General features: G+C 47.0%; 1 protein-coding gene across 5 annotated transcripts in view; it reads right to left on the bottom strand.

Annotated features, from left to right (window-relative positions):
- Nucleotides 1-20,956, bottom strand: part of GRID1 (glutamate ionotropic receptor delta type subunit 1) — a 791,530-nt gene that overhangs the window by 2,099 nt on the left and 768,475 nt on the right. For 2 of the 5 annotated variants that reach the window (XM_054435978.2, XM_063669882.1), the window contains exons 14-16: nucleotides 14,072-14,238; nucleotides 7,593-7,833; nucleotides 1,319-1,411 (exon numbers count right to left, since the gene is read on the bottom strand). In XM_054435978.2, the coding sequence (XP_054291953.1) occupies nucleotides 1,319-1,411; nucleotides 7,593-7,833; nucleotides 14,072-14,238 (501 nt within the window). Of the gene's footprint in view, nucleotides 1-1,318; nucleotides 1,412-7,241; nucleotides 7,333-7,592; nucleotides 7,834-14,071; nucleotides 14,239-20,956 lie in introns of all 5 variants that reach the window. The other 3 variants (XM_054435979.2, XM_063669881.1, XM_054435980.2) reach the window with 2 other exon arrangements.

The raw sequence follows: 20,956 nt of genomic DNA, 5'->3' as shown, positions 1-20,956 counted from the left end.
AACAGATGAGTGCACAAATCACAGGGCTAACCCCCATGAAGGGTCAACTCAGTGGTCCTCAGGCAAGGAGGTGAAGTGCTCTGCAGTTCACTCCTTGCCCCAATGTCCCCTGGCATATAGAAGGTGGGACCACTGCTCTCTCTGCACCTTTATGAGTTCATGGGTGGCACACATGGCTTCTGATGAGACACCTGCTGTCAGTTCCAGAATCTTTCCCAGGACAAGAAAACTGACAACACCCATAGGACAACTGACAAGTCATTCCAGGGCAGGAGGAAATCAAGAGAGCCAACTGGTTTGAGAGTAGAGGATGCTATGGGATGTGGCTCGGTGTCATAGGTGAAAATGACATCAGAAACCATTGGCACAGCCTCACAGGCACAGTCACAACTCCAGTGATCTGAAGTCCACCCACACAAGCAGAGCTCAGCTCATTGGTGCTGGGAGACCATCTCTGAGTTAGGGTCACCCCTGCATGGCAAGTGTCATGGGGAAATTGGGGGAACTGGCTGGAGAATGCCAGGCTTCTACTTGTCCCAGCTAAATTATTCATGAAATGTTTATGCTGACTCCTTCAAAGGTTTGTAAAATATAGAGCAAACCAAATTCAAGTTATTTTCCTAATTACCTTACACCATGGTGAGGCCAGCTCCGTTCAACTTTGCTACTTTTTGTGTATTCTATTTTATCTGCTTTGTTTTCATTTTTGCACTTAAGACTACTTTAGGAATATTTTATAACCATTATACAGGGTGCTAGTGGCTTAGCGCCACTCAGCATCAATGATCTTTTCCCAAGGAAGTCTATGGTTTATTGCTTTCAGGGAGTTACTATCCCCACTGGATAACAGTTTGACAGGCTATGAAGAGACAGGTTACCTAACAAAGAGACAGGACCATGACCCAAATAAGGACAGTAAGACTAAAGCTGAATCTGGAACAAAGAGACAGAGAGACAGAAAGCAGCAGGTGCTTCATCTGCTGCAGCAGTGGGACTCCGCCAAACTTTCTTTTCCACAGCCGTCCTCCTAGTGTCTGGGTTCTGGGCCTCCAGACAAGCCCTGACTCTTGCCCAGCATCAAGCCTGCATCTCTAGCATTCTTGGGGCTGCTATGAGCTCCTGTTAAACTGTGGATACAGTGTCATCTGTATTAGGCAGAATCAGTGCTACAATCGTTTTGGTGAATATTTGCATCTATAAGCCATGTTCATTTCAAAATGTATAAAGGGCACAAAACAAGTACCAGGGGGTCTGGAAGCTGAAGTAGTTGAGAGAGGAATTCAGGTACTTTTAGTGTTTAATAAGATAACCTTCTCACCTCTTTGCAGCTAGCAAAGCTTGGAGAAGGCTGAACAAGCTGGTCACCCTCACTGGCAGAGACTTTCATTTCCGTGGAAGGGAAACTGATGACCTGAGACCATTGGAAGAACTAGTTAGTAACTAATCAGTTGCATAATCTTCCCTTATCCTCTTTTCTAATTTCCCTTCAGGACTTTAAGGACCCCTTTGAAGATGAAAAGAAAGAAAGTTTGAATGGACTCAATTAAAGTGGGAAGCAGGTGTCTAGGTTCCAGGGCTGCTCAACTCTGGATTCTGGCAGTTGATAGAGGGCCTGGCCTTTTTTCTCAGTCAATTGAGTACTAGCCCAGGGTGTTCAGGAGATGCTCCCATTTTGTCACAGTTTGGAGAGAGGGAAAGATTAACTTCCTGTCCAAGAAAGCCACAGGGAGGTAGGAGGTTGGAAGTAAGGGACAAGGTGAAAGAACTCTCTCTATTTAATGCTAGGGAAACAAACATGAGAGCTTCAGGGGAAGCCAGACCAGCCAAAATTCTCTGAAGGAAGATGTGAGCGAGGGACATCTCTGAGCTGGATGACTTCACCACTGAAGTGCAAGTGAGAGGACGCTGGAGCGTGGTGGATTGTCAAGTGCCAAGCTGGAATAGTAAACGCGGTGGTGGGGAGTGGATCCGGTAATACTGGAGCATTTAGATTCAAGACCAGCTCTCAGACTGAATGTGGAGATAGCTAGTTCTCTGCCAGTCTATTATTTCTGAAGAAAGAGCTTGACTAAGTTTATTTTACTCACATTTTTTTTTTGCTCATCTCAAATTAAGGATGGATGAAGCAGTTCTAAGGACTGCAAAGCTGTGCAGTGGGAACCAACTCCCAACTGCAGTTATCATTCGCCTTTAAAGTCTCTGTGTCAAGACACACAGAAAGTGTCTACACCAAATGGACAGACGTTCCAGGGGGGTTTCCTTCCCAACTGGTTATTAAGAAATCCATCCTCTTCACATCAGTGGGACTTCATTCTACTCAAATTCCATCATTCCCAATAGCTCCAACACGTGGACAAACCCTGGGAGATGAGGGTGCCATCTCAAGCCTCTTATTTTGGTTATTTAACTGAATAAGAAAATGTGTATAACTGCAGCAAATGACTCCTATCTTTTCTGGAAAACAAATGCAGCCATTTGCTGTGTCTCACAATGTGTCCTTTAAGTTGCCTGCTCCTGCTGCTGTCTGTGGGAGCCAGAGCTGAGGTGCGGAGGACAGACCGCCTGGTTTGGAAACCTTGGAAGCATGGTCGGCTTGTATTACCTGGGGCCATAGATTTAGCACTCATAAAGTCATGTCTGTCTGTTCCTTCTGTGTCTCCAGCCAAGGAAAGAGGAGACAGGAGTAATCAGCCTACTCAAGGAAAGAGGCAGGAGTGATTTGAATAATTATCTATCTTTTAGACAAAATACTGCATTCTATTATGTTATGCAAATTCAAGTAATGGGCTTTTTTATGTGAACTACATCCGTTTACATCCTCATTATCCCAAGGTTTCAGTGTTCGGCCAGGTAATGACAGCTGTGAAAACAGACTTGGAAACTTACTGCTATCTTCATTAATTTACTGTAGGTAACTGACCTAGTCAAACATCCCTGAATATGATATAAAATTCACAGACTGTGTTTACCCATGAATCCGGCTGAATTCCAGCTCTGCGTTTCTCATCCCATATTAAACATGACGACAGATGCACCAACAGAGGTTACTGGGGAACCTCTCCCAGGCATTGTCTTGCAGAGATAAAGTTCTGTAATTAAGCTGCTGTTCACCAATGTGGAAATAATACAGTGTATTGGAAAACAGTAATTAACTAAAGTATCATCTTTGTAACAGCCTGTTACACGTGGGACTCCTTAGAACAGACTTTGCCTGGAGTCCAACAGCTCTTATTGTCAGTTGGGCAGGAACAAAACTGGTGATGAGGGACTTCCCCCTGACTGAGCTGGCTGTTGGTGGCATTATCCTGTTACCACTGAGACCAACCAGGTGCTAAATTCACATCAGTGGGACTTCATTCTACTCAAATTCCATCATTCCCAATAGCTCCAACACGAGGACAAACCCTGGGAGATGAGGGTGCCATCTCAAGCCTTTTTTTTTTGGTTATTTAACTGAATAAGAAAATGTGTATAAGTGCAGCAAATGACTCCTATCTTTTCTGGAAAACAAATGCAGCCATTTGCTGTGTCTCACAATGTGGCCTTTAAGCTGCCTGCTCCTGCTGCTGTCTGTGGGAGCCAGAGCTGAGGTGTAGAGGACAGACCGCCTGGTCTCAATGCAACGCTGTTGGGTTGGCGTAAATGAAGAAGAAAAATGTGCAGACCGGCAAACTCTTTACATGCAGTTGAAGAAGACATCAAAGGAGTGGAGGCAAGAAAGGGTGTGGAGTTGAGGAAGTGAGGGCCCTGGGGATCTAATCTTTCACAGCAGGTTGGTACATGCAGACAGAGGCTGCCCACAGCCAGAACAGAGGGGCCATCTGCTTCTCTGCCCCCTGCTGCCCGGCCACCGTGGCCTCAGCCAGCTCCTGTGTGCAATGGAAACCAGGCCAGGGGAGGGCAGGCAAGGCAGAAAGCAACAAGAATTCCAAACTCTGAGCCCAGTGATGGATGACTCATCCCTCACTCCTCATGTCATCTCCCATTTGTGCAGTTCTCATCTTTATTTCATGAATATTTTATTCTCAGAGCAATGGCTCCACATCCCCCATAAATCTAGCGAGTGGCTCTTTACTGCATCCACGGAGCTTGGTGCATTCACCTGCATTGGGTAAGTACATAATTGTCCGATTCCTTAGAAAAAATATGAGCTGAAATCTACATGAATATTAAGGGGTTGAACGCACATTACTACTCTTCTTCAAGTAGGTGTCTAAACTGTGACGACATCCTAGAGCAAGCCATTAAGCACAACTTGGGCTCCACCCAAAGAGAGGTTTCTGGCTCTTAAGAAATACAGCCAATGCCTCAAAATGAAACATTCAAAGATTAACCAGACACTCTCACCTAATTGCAAATGCTGCCCCATAAAACACGGGCAACCAGTAGCACAAAGTAGTTCTGGATTAAATACCATCATTATTTTTTGAAGGTTTTAAGAATATGCTTCTAAAAGACTGTTGTTTTGAGCCCTTTCCTGCCTATTTCCTGCATGATAAAGTCAAAACCTCTCAGTCTGGCATTTAAGTCCTTCGGCGAAGGCCCTGTATCTCTCCCCAGCCTCCCCTGCTAGCATCTCCTTCCTCATGTTGACACTTCAGCCCTTGAGCTCCAGGAGGTATGATGACTTTGTTCACCTCCATGCTGTTCACCCTGCCCAAAATGCAACTTCCTATCTCATCTTTAGTACCAGGATTTGTATCAATGCTTCAAAGCTCAGTTCTAACAGCTCTGAGCCCCAAGTAGTCTTCAATAACTAGCACCCCTAACCCCTCTGACCCCACCATGCCCTGGATGGGCTGGATGCCCTTGGCACTTTTGTGATACCTGCTGATCACTGCAGGACAGCCTGCTCAATGAGTGGAGACTGCTGGGCCCAGCTCTCTGCCACATCTGTGCATGAGGAGGTAAGCTCCCTGAAGGCAGGGGCCGGGTATCTACAGGCAGGCTTATTAAAGGAAGAAAGGGAGAGAGGGAAGAAGGAAGGGAGACATTGCATTTGAAATTTGGAAACCCATAAAAATACGAAAAATATGGAACATTTCCATGCAACCCTTCTTAGCAACACCAGAAGGGGTTGGAGGACAGGCAGCTGCTGTGCTTTTCCAACCTGCCTCTCTCCATGTCCTCATTCCTATCTGGAAGCAGGTTGGCAACAGGGGCAGGAAGTCCCACATTCTGGAAGCAGGGCTAATGTATTCATCATTTCATAACTGAGATCCTGGACTTATGCAGAAGCCAGAATAAAAGGTAGGATGTTTTACCGGCAAGAAAGGAGCTGTTCCTCACAGCTAAATTATCCCTTGGTCTCCTGGTCTCTCCATTTTTTTCTCTTTTCTTTTCTGTCTTCCTATCTATGTCTCTTTAACAATCACCAGTCTCTCTCTCTCTTTCTCTGTCTCTCTCACACACATAGACCACAACAATTAACTGTGGGTGGTCCAGGCTGAAATTGTCCAAACCGTCACTAAACTAGGCATTGTGGAGGGACAAAGCTAAAAGCAGACAATGACTTCCCATCCAAAGGACAAGCTCTCCCTGCATGTGGCTCACAGATGATAGGCTAGAGGCTGGGGCTGAGCCTGAACCTGTGTCTCCAGGCCCCCACCCTTGCCCACAGTTGCCCAGGAAGACAAAATCCTGACTGCAATTTTCATCCACCTGGAGACCCTCCCCTGCTCCTCTGACACAAGGGACTTTTGCACAGAGGAAACCAGGCTGAAGACTTATGGAAAACAAGCAAAACCCAAAACAAACACCATGGAGCGGGCGCAGCGTGGGCCAATTTGGGGACCTGGTCTTTCCCATCCTTCTCATCCTTCTTGGTTCTACTGGGGGTGGCTTTGGGGCCACCCCACCATAGCTGCCCACTGATGCTTCTGTGCATAGAGACCTGGGTGGTGACAAGCAGGTGAAGTGTGCACACTGGTCATGGCGTGGAGGGGCTGACATGATGAGGAGAGGTCAGATATGTGTAGCCTTGCCTTACAACTGCTTGTCAGAATAATTCACTGTCCCTCCCACTGACTTCTTTATACAAAATTTTCCAGTAGCCAAAGAAGCTTGGGACAGAACCATCAACTGTTCCTTTCAGGGCCTTTTCCTCAAAGGTCTGTCTTCCTTCCCTTCTGAGCTCCAAGGGTGATAGGACAGCCACTGAAACTGCAGCTGGCCCCAGCTTCACCTTCCCTTACATGGAGATACACAGAAAGCCGGAGAGGAAGACAGATGTCCCCGAACATTGCAGATGTACTGAGTTAAGCAGTGTTGTCCTTCCAGGGAAGAGACAGCATAAGGACAGAGAGCTCACTACGTGGTATAATGCAGAGTCCTGTAAAGGAGTGAGGGGCGCCCACCCCTGTCCTCACCCCTGACCTGCCAGGAATGCCCTTATGGACCAATGAATGGAGGGTGCGATGTAGACAGACACCCAGGCCACAGGCATGGTGGACCCAGCCTTCCTGTCCAGAGGTGCCAAATCCCTTCCCGAAATCAGTCTGAGAAGGAGCCCGCTGGCTCTTACCTCCTCCTGGCTGTTTTTCTTTCCTGCCCCAGTTTATTTTTTGTGCCCCTTGGACCTCCTACTTCTGAAACCATTTAATGAACTGCCCAGTACTATCTGAGCCTCCAGTAAAAACAAGAACAGGCAAAAAACAAAAACAAAACAGAAGTGCTTTTGGGTTTGATGCAGGTTGCTTTACCACTTCCTGTTTGAGGTTTATATCCATTTGCACCCACAGAGTCTCTAAGCAGAGCTGTGGTTCTAGACATAGCTGAGGTCTATGTGGCAGAGAGTGACAGCACCATGGATGGTGTGGCTGGGCATGTGGAGTTTCTGCTGGCAAAGCATCACCACAAAATGACACTCCTTTCCACCCTCCCTTAGGGCAAAGATCTCCGGGGGACCTTAGTGAAGGCTTTATTTCAGAAAAAAATTAAAAAAAAGAGCTTGCAGAACACAAACCCAGTAAGAAGGAAGTGTGGAGGGGCAGAATCAGTTTGCAGTTGGCACACGCAGGGAGGGATGTGCCCAGAACCCGGAGTGTGGACAGAGCTAGTGTCACCCAGGCTGGATGCACCCAGGAGGGACAGGGGCAAGGCTGGGCCCTGCAAGAAGGAGGAATATAGGGAGAAAGGAGTGCTGGGAGGGACAGGATCCCCTGATGCGCTGGGAGAGCAGCGCCCTGTGTCCCTTGGTGAGAAGTCAAAGAGAATCAGGAAGGAATGGGCTCCTCTCTTACCCTACAGGTGGTCTCTCCAGGTCAGGGTGGAGGCACATGGGCGGGGCAGGGTAGGGAAGGGCTCTCTGGCGCTGCCCACGCTGTACCTGCTCTATAGATAAATACAGGACTTTAGTGGCTAAGGCTGGCACTGCAGCACTTTGTTCAATCATGAAAACATCTCCTACATTTCTTCTCTAGTTTTAAAAACAAAATAAAACAATAACAAAATCCCCCAATATAAAACACTGCTGTCTCCAGACAAGATGACTCAGGTATATACTAACTAGAAAAAACCTGCCCTCCCAATGGCCCAGTGTGACACTCCTGCCTCTAGGCTGCGAAAAGGAGGGCAGGCCCCAGGGTGCTGACCTCCTTGGGGGTCTCCTGGTGGCACCGGTTGCTGTTCCACCACAACTCCAGGGCAGCCACCAGGCAGGCCAGGAGCAGGCCAATGGCCAGGATGCAGAAGACTCCGGCGAAGCTGTGCAGCTTGAGGGATTTGCCGTCAGCCTGGGCGCTGGCATGGCTGGTGAGGTCACAGCGGCCCATGTGCGGCCACCACTTCTGCTTCAGCACATCCAGGTCCCCTGTGTCCTGCAGCTCCAGGATCCTGCAAGACACAATCAAGGTGAGCTCTAGCCACTGACTTCATCAACTCAGCCACCAGGGCACTGGCCCCTGCCCCACCATGCTGGCCCCACCACAGACAACATTGAGCCATCCTAGCAGCTTTCTGCCTTAGCTCTTGTCTTCCCAGTCTACTCTCCACACTGCAGGTAAAGTGTTATTCCCAAAATGCACATTAGGTTTTGTCACTCCTCTCCCCAACAGCCCTTCTGCCCTCTCCCACCCTATCCCACTGCCCAAGGATAAAGTCTAACAGCAAATCACATAAGGCCCATCACATGGATTCTGTGGCAAGAGCTCAAGATAAAACTGGGAAATACAGAAATGAAAGAGGCAAACATGTAGGTTGTGGATTTAGGATATTCCTGATCATGAAAATGCTTTCTTTTGAGCTTTCATTACTATATCCTAAGTCTCTCCCACTGGGATTCACCAAATCATTCATACAATCATTTGATTTGAGGATCTTCTGTGCTTTGCCTAGTATGATGATCAGCACTACTGAGCTTATGGTCTAGAGATACAATCACTGACCCTAAAAAAATTAGCTCAATCAAAGTGCAGGCAGAGCTGTGATAAAAAAAAATAAATCAAAGTAGAGGTTCTAGGAAACACCACATGGTGAGTGGTGTCCACTGGAGGACTAGAGAAATCCTCACTGAGGAGCCAAAATGTAAGGGGAAGCTTGAAGGATGACTAATCATAAAACAGCTCACATGGGTCTAGCATGTTCTAGTGCCAAGAAGTATCCTCCATGCTTGGCAAACAGTGTTGAATCCTCATTTGCATGCCAGTCCTTTGAGATGGTTATTCCTATTTTCCCATTTTACAGAGAAGGAAATCAAGGCAGGGAGAGGTGAAATGTCTTGCCAAAAGTCATTATGAGGCTGCCGGGGTTGGCTTTCAACTTGGGGGAGGAAGAAACTTCCTAAGACTAAAACCCCATGTGAAAGTCATGTTTGGGGTAGCATTTAGCACATTTAAGAAGCAGAAAAATGGCCAGTGAGGCTATTGGGTGGTATGGGAGCAGGCGTCAGGTGAGGACAGGGAAGAAGGCAGAGCCCAGAACACGGGCTCTGAGCGGGCATGAGAGGCAGTTTCGATTTCATCATGTGTGCAATGGTGGGACAACCCATGCTGCTTCTATACTCCCCATTGTGGTTTTCTTTGGTTGTGGTATTTTGTCTGTAACCCAGGAGTCTTAACAGAGAGCCAGTGGTAGCTGGTAGCACCCAGACCCCAAACACCCAAGCTTTCCATTGGGGAGTGGAGCTCTTTAAGCCTGATCCATGGTGATATACTCAACTGATAACATCAGTAGAGGTCCCTCTGAGTTCTCTGGGTGTGTGTCGTTAGAGAGCAACAGTTGTTTACAGCCGGGAAAAATTCACTGCCCACTGGACAGTTGTGTGATCTCTACCCTAGACCTGCATTCCAGGTCAGCTGTGACCACAGACCTGAGGCCTTGCTCAGTTCCCATACATGGGCTTGTGTCTGGTGGAGACCAGAGCCACAACCCTGAGGGGGTCCCAAGATGTGTCAGCATCATGGGCCCAGTATAGCATGGCCTCTTGATGGCTGGGAATGGCCTGACTCAGTGCAAAGATTGGCTTTGGAGGCACCAGACCTCACCTGGACCAGGGACTTGCCCCTACTAAAGCTCAGTGTTCTCATCTTTGCAACATAAACTGTTGATCTCCACTTAGATGAGCAGATCCTTCAGGACAGCAGCTGTCGGTTACTCTGTTTTCCCTGAGCAAGCACAGTGGATGGCACCACTAAGGCTGTCTGTTGTGTCAATAAATGTGTGAATGTACTAATGAGTAATGAAAACTTGACTAAGATGGCTGTGGTTAGATATTGATATAATGTCCATTAAGTGCTTAGGGCACTGATCAGCATGTAAGACACAGAATGTGGCTGTGCATTCAGGGACTTAGTTGTTAAGATACATGTGCATTTATATGGTTTGGGGTCATGCTTAGATTTCCCCAGAACACTACGGACCTCTCTCATGGCACATCACATGGTGAACTGGACAGCCGCAGTGTTGCCCCACCTCATATGGATCATGTCGGGCCAACTCCGTGGCTGCATGTCTGCCTGTTCACTGGCCTTAATAAGTCTCTGCTGGTAGGGGTGAGGAGGCTGAGCCTCCTGGCAGTTGCAGGAACCTCAGGGACAGATAGGCAGGACCTCAGCGCCTTTGAGGCGGTCAGCAGTTGAAGAACTAGCTAGCTATGGATAGACAGCAGAGCTTCGTGTTCATGGATATCCATTCAAATTCAGACTTGGAGCCTCTCAAATTTAGCTCTCTCATCACTAAAGCCTGAGGTTATAATAAATGTACCTACCTCACAGGATATTGCGACAAAATGAGAAGAGGGAACACATACAGACCGTTAGCTCGAGATCCAGCCAGTAATCAGAGCTCCATAAAAGCTGGTTAGTAGTTGTCAGCCTGATGGCCACATTGACCAGTAGCCTTATCCTGCCAGCACTGATATGAGCGACCTTTTATAGAGAACACAGTAGGAGCTGATCATATTACACTGTTTGAATCCTCATAACAGCCTGCAAAGTGGTTCTTATTACGTCTATTTTACGTCTCAAAGACCTAAAGCTTAGAATCTAGATGACTTGCCCACTGTTGTAATTAGAAAGTGGTGATGCTGCTCATCAGAGCTGGGTCATTCTGACCCAGGAGGCCATGCTCTTTCCAGAACAGCAGGCTGCTCTCCCGGGACCAGCTTCTGGCCTAGGGGATGGTGAGGCTCTGGCCAGATGGTGGTTGTGGGGTCAGATCCCCACTCCTCCTCTCATTAGGCAGATCCTGTGCAATGTCAGGCAAGTTGCTTAATTTTGCTGACCTTCTCTTCTTCCTGCTCTCTATAATTGTATACATTTTTTGTATCCAATCTTATCCCAGAATGATAGTAGGGCAATCTATAGGAAAACATAACATAAAACAAAAAACCTAAACAAACAAAAAGGAAATTTAAGTATGGAAGGGACAGAGGAAAGATAAAACAAGCCGCAGGTACAAAATGACTTTGAGACTGAGGCTAAACTAATGCACGCCATAATAATCCATACTCCCGCTTACGAGGAAGCCAGAGGGATAATAGCCACTTCCTGAAGCCGGTTGTTCTATTTTCCAGACAGATATAATTGCAGATGCTTTTTTTTATTCAATAGCTGTGGAGCCTGCTACACAGTAGGTGCTCAATAAATGGCTATTAAGTTGCTAAACATTTATTGAATGCCCACTCTGCATGCTGTGGTCTGCAAGCCTGTTTATAGCACATAAGCCCTGCCACACACGCACATACATCTACAACCTGTCCTCTGCCAAAGCAAAGGAGCGTATCTTTATTGAAGGAAATAGTTTAGTTCCCAGGATGAAGGGAAAGACAGTTATAGCAGTTCCACATAAGGCTGGGACCTATCATTTATACCAGAACCTGTTTTCTGCAAATGGCATGAGGCGTTGCTCTCAGGACCTATCCCTTCATTCCTCTGAAGCATGCCCTAGCTAGAGGCAGCTCACAGTTCTGAATGCACCATACAACAAAGCCCCCCCGCCTTTTTTTTTTTGAGAACAGGGTCTCGTTTTGTCGCGCAGGCTAGAGTGCAGTGACATGATTTCAGCTCATTGCAACCTCCACCTCCTGGGTTCTAGCAATTTTCATGCCTCAGCCTCCCAAGTAGCTGGGATTACAGATGTGTGCCACCACATCCACCTAATTTTTTGCATTTTTAGTAGAGACAGGGTTTTGCTATGTTGGTCTGGCTGGTCTTGAACTCCTGGCCTCAAGTGATCTGCCCACCTCAGCCTCCCAAAGTGCTGGGAGCCACTGCACCCAGCCCAACAGAGCCTTTTAAAGAACCACTGGCATCAGTAAGTTGGCACCCTGAGGTCTGAGTGTCCCCACTCAAGGGATGATTCCAGCCCTGGAGGAACTGTACCATACAAGAAGATGAGGAAACTGTGGGAGGCCAGCACAGGCCACTGGTGACGTTTCCTTATAATCATAGAGCACATGCCTTCTGATGAAAGCAGATAGTAATCAATCACTATTTGCCAAAATGACATGGAAACTGGACTAGCCACATTTGATTATGGTGACTACTGGAGTCAGGCAAGCAGCCCATGGGGTCTCTGTTGGGAGGTTTTGCACAGGGACCTCACGGTCAGTGAGTGGACAGGTAGTGGGCAGGCCTGTTTCAGAAAGCCTGGTCTCTGGAATCATACACCCCATGTTGGCCCTGGCCCTGGTCCTCTGAAGCCACACAAAGGACATCTCACTCCTTCTGCCCCCAGCAAGGCTGACGATATTGGAGGTGGGCAGCCACACTGCTCCCCACTCATCTCCACCTTCTCCAGGTTGAGTATTCTCAGGTTCTGCTCTGACCTAATGGGAGCCCCCTCTGCTCTGACTCCATTCAGCAATCCAGCCAAGACCCGGGCTCCTGGACTAATGTCTGCTGCCTCTTCTCTCCAGTGTGTCAGTGTTCACTTCAGCAGACTCTCAGGAGCCATCTGAGCAGTGTGAGCACACGAGGACTCTAACCTTCCCTCGCTGGGGCCCCTGTGCTTCCATGAGCGCTGCCTTGGGGCACATTAGCGGTCTTGGTGCTGCTGCTGTGTTGGCCCCATGGGCTCTCTTATCATCTGTTCTAGAGAGATGCTCAGAGGTTGATGGTCTGTGGAATCATCCTGAGCCTCTCATCTCGGAAAACCAACTGGTGCGAACCTCAAGAACACCAACGTGTTGTAAATCCTGGAGAGAAGCCATTCTTTCTTCATGCATTTAATCTGAGCAATTGATAAATCACTACTCCTCCTTCCCTCTTGTCATCTCTCTCTGCTCCAGAGAGCAGAGGGAGGAACAGAATGTATACTTGATTAAATTTAAGGGAAAACCCAAAAGCCTCATTTACCTTAATTAGCCCTACTCTTTTCCTCAGTTTTGCAAAGAAGCCACTGAATGGACTGGTTGCAGGCCCTCCTCCTCAGCCTTCCCTTGATGGGGCTGAGGCTCAGGTACTCATGAGCAGAAGGGCACAATCTGGACATCTAGAGTGTGAGAGAAGGGAGGTCATGGTGCTTGGAGATCCAGCAGCCACGTGGGCATAGCACTAGGGCTCAGGAGACCTGGATTCTACTCCCAGCTCTGCCAGCAACTGGCTCAGCAATCCAGATATCCTAGTTACCCTCTGAACTGCAGGATGTTAAAGAAATGGTTTATAAGGGCTCTCACATCTCCAAAAAGAAGTTCCTTCGTACTGAAATTCATGCATTAATCAGTCAATGAGTGTTTCCCCTGAGACTGGCACGATGCCAGCCTTTTCATTCAGATGCTTCTGCCTCATTTTGGATTTGGGTGGACTCTGGCAGAGCCTGCCCCAGGCTTTCCACACTAGGCTCTGCGGATTCATCCCTTCACCCAGAAAAATGCCCTTCACAGATGTGTGCAAGAAGATGGCCCAAGGCTTAGACACCTTGGGGACAGGAGCCCCTGTTCGCAGGCTGACTACTGGACAAAGGCCACTGAACTACCCATGCCCCACTTCCACCCTTTATGGCTAAGGCCACATCCCTTCCCTGCCCCAGCAGACAGCATCTCCTTGGACCAGGAAACTTCTGCCCTACAATCAGAGGCCCCATCCAGCCATGTGCAAATAAATATGGAGACATTCTGCTTCTCTGACCCTAAAAAAAAAAGTCAAAGTCTCCACATTGACTACTGCCACATTACAGGTACATTTCTCTTTAAAAGTGATTAGTAGGCCCTTATCAGATCCTGCTAATTATTCATTTTTCTGGCTAACTCCTCCTCATTCTTCCAGCTTCAGGTGTCCCCTCCTCTGGGAAGTTCTCCCAGATATCCTGGGTCTAGTGAGATGCCCTTTTCTCCCCACGTCTACCCTAGCATCCTGAAGACGTCCTTGCCATGTGCTAATATGCCCTAGGCTGGCATTACCTGCTCATACCAGAGATCCCACAGAGACTCTGAGCCTTCCTGGAAGGGACCATATACTTCCACAGGGTCTGAGGGTAGGGGAAGAGGAAGCAGTGGGACATAGTAGGTGCTTAGGAAAATGTGATGAACAAAGATGTTTGCATTGGCTCTTATCTTCTAAGAGGTTATTCTCCTACCTACCATCGACCACTAGAGTCCCGAGGCAGCGGTAGTCACCTCGCTGCCCAAGCCTACCTCTGGGAGAAGAGGTCCCTGTAGGGGCTGCCATGCTGCAGGGCGATCCCATAACCCTTGCTGCTGATGCTGTTGCCGATGACAGTCACCGAGCAGTCGTCGTCCGTCAGGGCTGCGTATTCCACCACGGCCACATCCCACAGGAAGGCGTAGTTCCCCTTCTTTGCCTGAAAGATCAAAATTACCATGAAGTCAGGCAGTCCTGGCCAGCTGTGTCAGCTTTGATTGGTGAGCCATCTTGATGGTGGGATTTGAGGGACCCATCCTCGATGGTCTTCCTACCCACCAGACAGCACAGCAACTCTGCTACTGTTTTCTGGCCTACAAATGCCAGCATTGGTTGAGGCCACTCACTTTGACTAGACATAAAAAGTGTGCAGGCCAGCCACAAAACATCACATAGAGAGGGGAAGGGCAGAGGAGCTAGAAGTGGGCTCTAAGACGAGATTCCTGGTCACAGTGCCATGGGCCTATGTCTCAGATTAGAGGGCTCAGCCTTGGAGAGCACAGAAAATCTAGTGCCAGGTGACCGAGATTCTCAGATCAGAAAAGTTGGGGAGCATAACAGTTGGGGATGAGGAATAGGGGAGAATAGAACTGTGGCAGATCTTACCCACTGATATTTCTACTTAGAACTTGTCTGAGCTCTGCTTAGGGTGAATGTAGAAAATAGCCCTGAATTCAGTTCCCCGGAGTAATGGTGACTTAATATCAAGCACAAGCACACGTCTAGAGCCCCCTCTGCATGAGGAAAAATCCATTAGGGACAGGGCTTGACTGTTATGGTGCCACACCAGGCTTCTGCCACTTGTCTTTTACTGCCCACATATGAAGGTATGCACATGCCTGCACACACCCCTACACATGCACACACATGCCTGTACACACATGCCTGCACACAAACACACCTGTGCACACGCACATACATGTGTAATACACACACATATATGCACCCATAAATATGTGTGCACATACGCATGCACACACTCACATGCATATATGTTTGTACACACACGTAAACATATATATGCACACACAGGTGCAGGTTTCTGGTGTCACTATCTCCACATCAGTGCAGTGGTGGCATATTCTTCCATCAGGAATTTGCCTGCAGTGAGAGCTAAAGCCCTACTCTGTCGCACTCATCCACAGCAGAGGTTCTCTTCTATCCTGAACCACAATTCTGACTTTGCCTGGAGTTTGGGCACTCAGAGGGAATGCAAGCTGCTTTACTTTCTGGAAGGAGATGCAAACCTGACACTGTCACCTGGCCATCTTAAAACAAAGTAGAATGTTCTTAATGCAGCAAAGTGCCTGCCTTTAATGCTATAGTGAGCACACAGATGCCCCTTTGCCACTTCTTTCCTTTTTACCATGGCTTGCACTAGATGATAGGGGGCCTCATTATGGACTTAGTGACAGCACTGAAACATCCCAGACAATAATAGGCCATGCTGGCAAGCTACAGGCTTCTTGGCATTGTTGAGGACATTGTCCCTGCCTCCTGCCTTTGTTCAGTTGAGTCTTCATGTCCACTGAGACTTTCCAAAGACTGTCATAGCTACTTAGATGAAGTTAGTCAAGATTTTATTTCTTTCAAGACCCCAAGTGCCCATGGCCCAAGGCAGCTTATTTCCTTGTCAGAAGTTCTCCATTAGAAGGATTTGTGGGCAGAGTATGACCTCCTGTAGTGGGAAGAGCCTGTTCCCAGACATTCAGACAATTTTGCCCAACGACCTTGTAAGAAATGACACACACCTGTGCTACTCATTGACTTTCACCTCGGGGAGCAATCCAAATATTACACCAAGGCCTCAGTCCTCAACCAATCCAATTTCAGAAGTCCTAAAGGACTTTGACCTAGGTTGCAAAATTACACACATCTCTTTCCTTCCTTGTAGGAAGATAACAGTCCTATAAATTTTTCCTGCTGGCAAACAAGTTTTCTCTCAAAAAGATAGACATATTCAACCTCTTAGTAACCAAGTTTATCAGCAAAATGTTGACTTATGACCTAATATTTGGCTTCAGTCAGACTTTGGAGCATTTCACATCCATGCTTGCAATTCAACATGACAGTCAGACATTGTTATTTGTACGATTTCAAAAGGGTATGTCACGTTGAGGGAAAAATTAAGATAAAGGTTTGTTTCTACATTTCAAGTGATGCTCCAAGAATGAAAAGAATGGAAAGGGACTCCAAGGAAAGCCTGATGTGGCCACTCTAATGGGGCACTTGGCTTCCTTCAAGCCATTTGGGCATTTGTGACTCAGTTTGGGCTCAGGGACAGGTGAGCACAGCTGCATGAAAGCACCCACATTTATAGTCCTGCTGGCCTAAGCTGAGAAAGAGGGAACATCCAGAAGGGATGCCGGCAATGGCTCAGCCTCAAATCCCTGCTAACCAGGAAGGAAGTCCAGAGCAGACAGTAGGAGCTGCCTTCTGGACCTACTGAACACTCCATCTCCTCACTTGCCTGTTTGTAAACAGGGACTAAGTTCATCATTATATTTATTTTTTCTTTTTTAAAAAAAATATAGACAGTCTTGCTATGTTGCCCAGGCTGAACTTGAACTCCTGGGCTCAAGCAATCGTCCTGCTTCAGCATCTTGAGTTGCTGGGACTACAGGTTCACGCCACTATGCCAGGCTGCCAATATATTTCTTGTGTCTGCTTGAGGAAGCATGTGGCTGGATCCCACATCTGCCTGAAAATGCCAAAGCAGGAGCACTTAGAGAGGGTGCTATCCCACATTTTGTGATGGGACCTGGAGGTAGGCTCTAGGATGAGCTTTCTCGTCATGGCATGGGCTTATGTCTCAGATCGGGGGGCTCACCTTTGGAGAGGGCAGAAAATCTAATGCCAGGGGATTGCAATTCTACAGAAATGTAGGAGAGTATAACAGTGTGAAGATGAGAAAGAGGGGAGGATGGACTGTGGTAAATCTTACCCATTTGATATTTCTACTTAGAACTTGACTGAGCCCTGCTTAAGATGAACACAGGAAATGGCCTTGACTTCAGTGCCTCCAAGAACTGGTAACAATATCCAGCACAAGTACATGCCTAGAGCTCCCTGTGCATGGGAAAACCCCTTTATGGACAGGACCCTGACAGGGCCAAATCAGAAGCTCCAGTGGTGGCAGGACAGGCCAGATTCTAGCTCTGTCCTTAGGAAATACCCTCCATTCCTAAATGTCGTCTTCACTTCCTTGGCATCCTAGAGCTTTCTCAGCCTTTCTCTTTCAACTCCATGCTGGGTAAAAGGCAGTGCTGAAGTCTTTCTTTGGGTCCCCAAGTTCATCTGTTTCCAGGAGAACTTTCTGGACCTTGCAGACATCTCCCCAGTTTCCAGTGTGTCACAGAGCCTGTCTGAGACATAAGGCTTCTTAGGTCTGACCATACTGTCAGGAACATTGCAGATGCCAGCTCTAAGAAGTTAAAATATCCCACCCATCATGGCCCTGTTGTCTTTATACAGACCCTCTTCTTGTTCCCTTGCAGAATGAGCTCCATCCTGCCCCCACAAAAACTCTAAGCTTTGCTTCTTCCTTGTAGGGTCGGAATCAGTTTTCCACATGGCCCCAAATAATGATGAATTCACACCGTTATTCTGTGCTACTTATCTACAGGTCTGGCTTCCCCACTACGGGGCAGGGTGGGGGGACACCAAATATATCAAGCATCTGCCTCCAGGACAGCCAAGCATCTCCTCTCTTCCCTGCCCCTCCTGTTGCAAGTTCACCCTCCTCCTTCCTTGAGTCTCAGCATTTCCTCCAATCCCGCTCCTAGGTTCAGACCCCTCCTGTGTGGGTGCAACCTCTTATCTAGCCTCTAGTTCTATTAGGAAAGCATGTCTACCCCTTTCTTGCCTTGCTCCATCCCTTCACCTCCATTTCAGAGATCTCTCACATTAGGAGGCATTTGTCATTTCCTGTTTATATTAACTCTTTTCTGTTGAGGATGTTTTTCAGGCTCTGGAAAGGACAGAGCATCAGCAGAAATCTAGCTTCCTCTCAAGCTTGTGCTGTGGTCTGGTGCTTGTAGAGGGAGGAGGGTGAACCCAGCCATCTCCTTGCAGGTGTCCCAGAATCCCTTGACCAAGTGTCACAACAGATCTTTAGATCTGCTATTTTTTGCCACTTCCTATTCAGACCAACTCCTTCTTCTTGTATCTCCCAGTACTGTCTTGTCTCTACTTACAGGTGGCTGTGGGGAGTTGAGGAGGATAATGTCTGAGAATAGGCATGATAGGTGGTGAGCTGTTTGCAAATAGATTGTTGGCATTTATCTCACAATGCCTAAAAGATAAAAGGGATGCCACTGATTTGAGTTCTGCTATTAAAAGAAAACAAAAACAAACACTGTATTTCACCTTTCAATGGGTTAAGTTACCTTTATCTGGCTTGGCTAGTCCATTTATAATATGAAATGCATTCTGAATTTCCAATCACTGACTCACCGTGGATCAATACCTTAGCATAAGGCTGGTGGAAAGTTAGGCTGGAGACAAGGCTGTGGATACAGCCGAGCTTGCTCCAAGCCTTTAGCTCTCTGCAGAGCCTAGGTGGGCATAGACACCCAACACTCCAGGCCCTTTTGACCCCACAGAGCCCTTCAGGACTAGTTACAGGGTCCTGGGACTCCAGCCCCCATGTTTCTTCCAGGAGCTATGAAACGTATTTGCAGATCATCCAAGAAAGCAGAGGTCTGAAAACTAATATGTATAAGTGGCCAAATTACATTTCTAGCACTTTTTTAAAAAATTGATAATATCTAGTGGTAAAGAAATTGTGAAAAAAATGTGTGTAATCCTTCATGGCTACCGGCACCACAAAATGATGCAACCCTTTGGAGAGTAATACAATAATACAGAACACAAATGTTTAAAGCTGCTCATGTCTTTCACCTTTGCAAGTTGGGAATTTAACCAAAAAAGTAACCTAAGTATATCTAAAATGCATGACAAATATTCTAAATTAAGAGTTGACTCTAAAGTAAACATAAGGTTTAAATATTTACTATTAGGGAAATAACTTAATAAATTATGATTCATAAATGTGATAGCATTTTATGTAACAGATAGTAATATAAAGACTTTACAGAAACACTATATATTTATATATATACATATATATGAATACTTAAGGAAAATGGCAGAAAATAATAGGATGAACAGACTATTATTGATAGATACAGTATTATTACTGTTGTGTGTACATGTGAAATGTAATATTCTAAAAGATGGATCATCACCTAATAGAGTGGGATAAGTGCTAATTTTCTAAATAAGTGGGTGAAAGTGTTGTCTTTATTTAACCTTGTTTCACAGTTTGTTCTATCATGCATGACACAGACAACTAATCCAATCTGCATCCTCCGTGTGCCCCTGGCTCCACTGGAGCAGTGCCCTGGCCCATCAACAGGACACAAAGTCCTGGCAGAGCTCTCAGACCTCTCCAGGACACTGGCTCCCTGATAATACCCAAGCACTTGGGAAAATCTCCTTGACATTTTTGGCCTACTTCTAAACATTTTACTTCATTTCATTCTCCCCTTTTTCTAAAAGAAAAGCAAACAAACAAACATGGTCCAGACAAAAAAAGAGTAGATGCAGGAACTTTAGGGAAAGGAGGAAGAATACCTTGGCAGGAGAAAAAGTCAAAAGCGTGTGAGCATCCATCCCTGGGATGCCAGGACAACAGCAGCTACAGAGACCACCCAGGCTTGTCTCCCAGCAAACACCTTAGCAAACAGATTCCCTTCTCAGTCTACCTGCTCCCTGGGTTGTTGCAAAAGGAAAAAAATTGACATGGTGAGGGAGTCTGGCTCTAACACTTACAGCATCCTCCCTAACATTTAGGGGAATATGATTGGCCTCTATTTGCTGGAGGAAGGTTGGGCTCTACAAAAGAAGCCACAAGTGAGCTGATTGGATGACTTGCTTGTGTTCCATGACTTCATACTGGCAGTAAAATGAGATGGCATTGCCTTTTGTTGCTCCACTGATTCCACCCCTTTTGGAACTTACTTGGAGCACAACCTTTCAGAGACATCAGCCTTTAAGGCAAGAACCTCATTATGCTATTCCATTCCATCTTAACTGCTTTGGAAAGGGACAAGCAACCACACTGCTCCCCCAAATGAGAATGCTGGTGCTGCAAACATCAGTCAGAAATGCTATCTGAAAGGAAGCACAGAAGGAAGCCAGGCGCCTGTAGTGCCAGGTGCAGGGTAGGTGTGGGGCACCCACTGGGTACCAAGGCCTTCAGAAACCTGATCCCTTTTTTATCCATGTAATACTTCTCGAGGGCAGAAGATTCTACCGCATTTGCAGACAAAAAAACTGAGGCTCCAAAAAATTAAATGACATGTCCCAAACAAGCCTGAATTATGAACAGTGGAGCCATGTCAACCTGAGTTACTTCTGGCTCCAAAGAAGTCTGTGCTGTCTCCTCTGCCCTGGTTAGACTTATGAAGAATGGACTGGGGAAAATTCACCTACTGGCTTTGCTCTTGGACCACTTCCTAGGGAACATTGCTGGTGACAGACCACACACAAATGGCAATGCCTGTCTTTCCCTAGCTTTAGAAACAAAAGTGTTTTATGGAGTCACTGAAACTCTGGAAGAAGGGAGGACATGGGGTCTGCCCCTTCTCTGTACATCAGGGACTCTTTGGAAACCTGGCACATTCTCGTGTACATGCACCATCCGTGCAGAGTGCATTTTGCCTCTGCTTGCAGCCACCACTTATCCCAACGAAGCAGAGCTCAGCCTTTTCAAGCATCCCAAGTCTTAGTTCCTATAGTCATGTTCATATAATGGCAACACATTACCACATGCAACCTGAACCCTGGCTACACTGATACCTGTATTATGTATG

Source organism: Pongo pygmaeus, chromosome 8, assembly GCF_028885625.2.
Source record: "Pongo pygmaeus isolate AG05252 chromosome 8, NHGRI_mPonPyg2-v2.0_pri, whole genome shotgun sequence".
Classification (NCBI taxonomy): Eukaryota; Metazoa; Chordata; class Mammalia; order Primates; family Hominidae; genus Pongo; species Pongo pygmaeus.
This window is presented reverse-complemented; position numbering and strand designations above follow the sequence as displayed.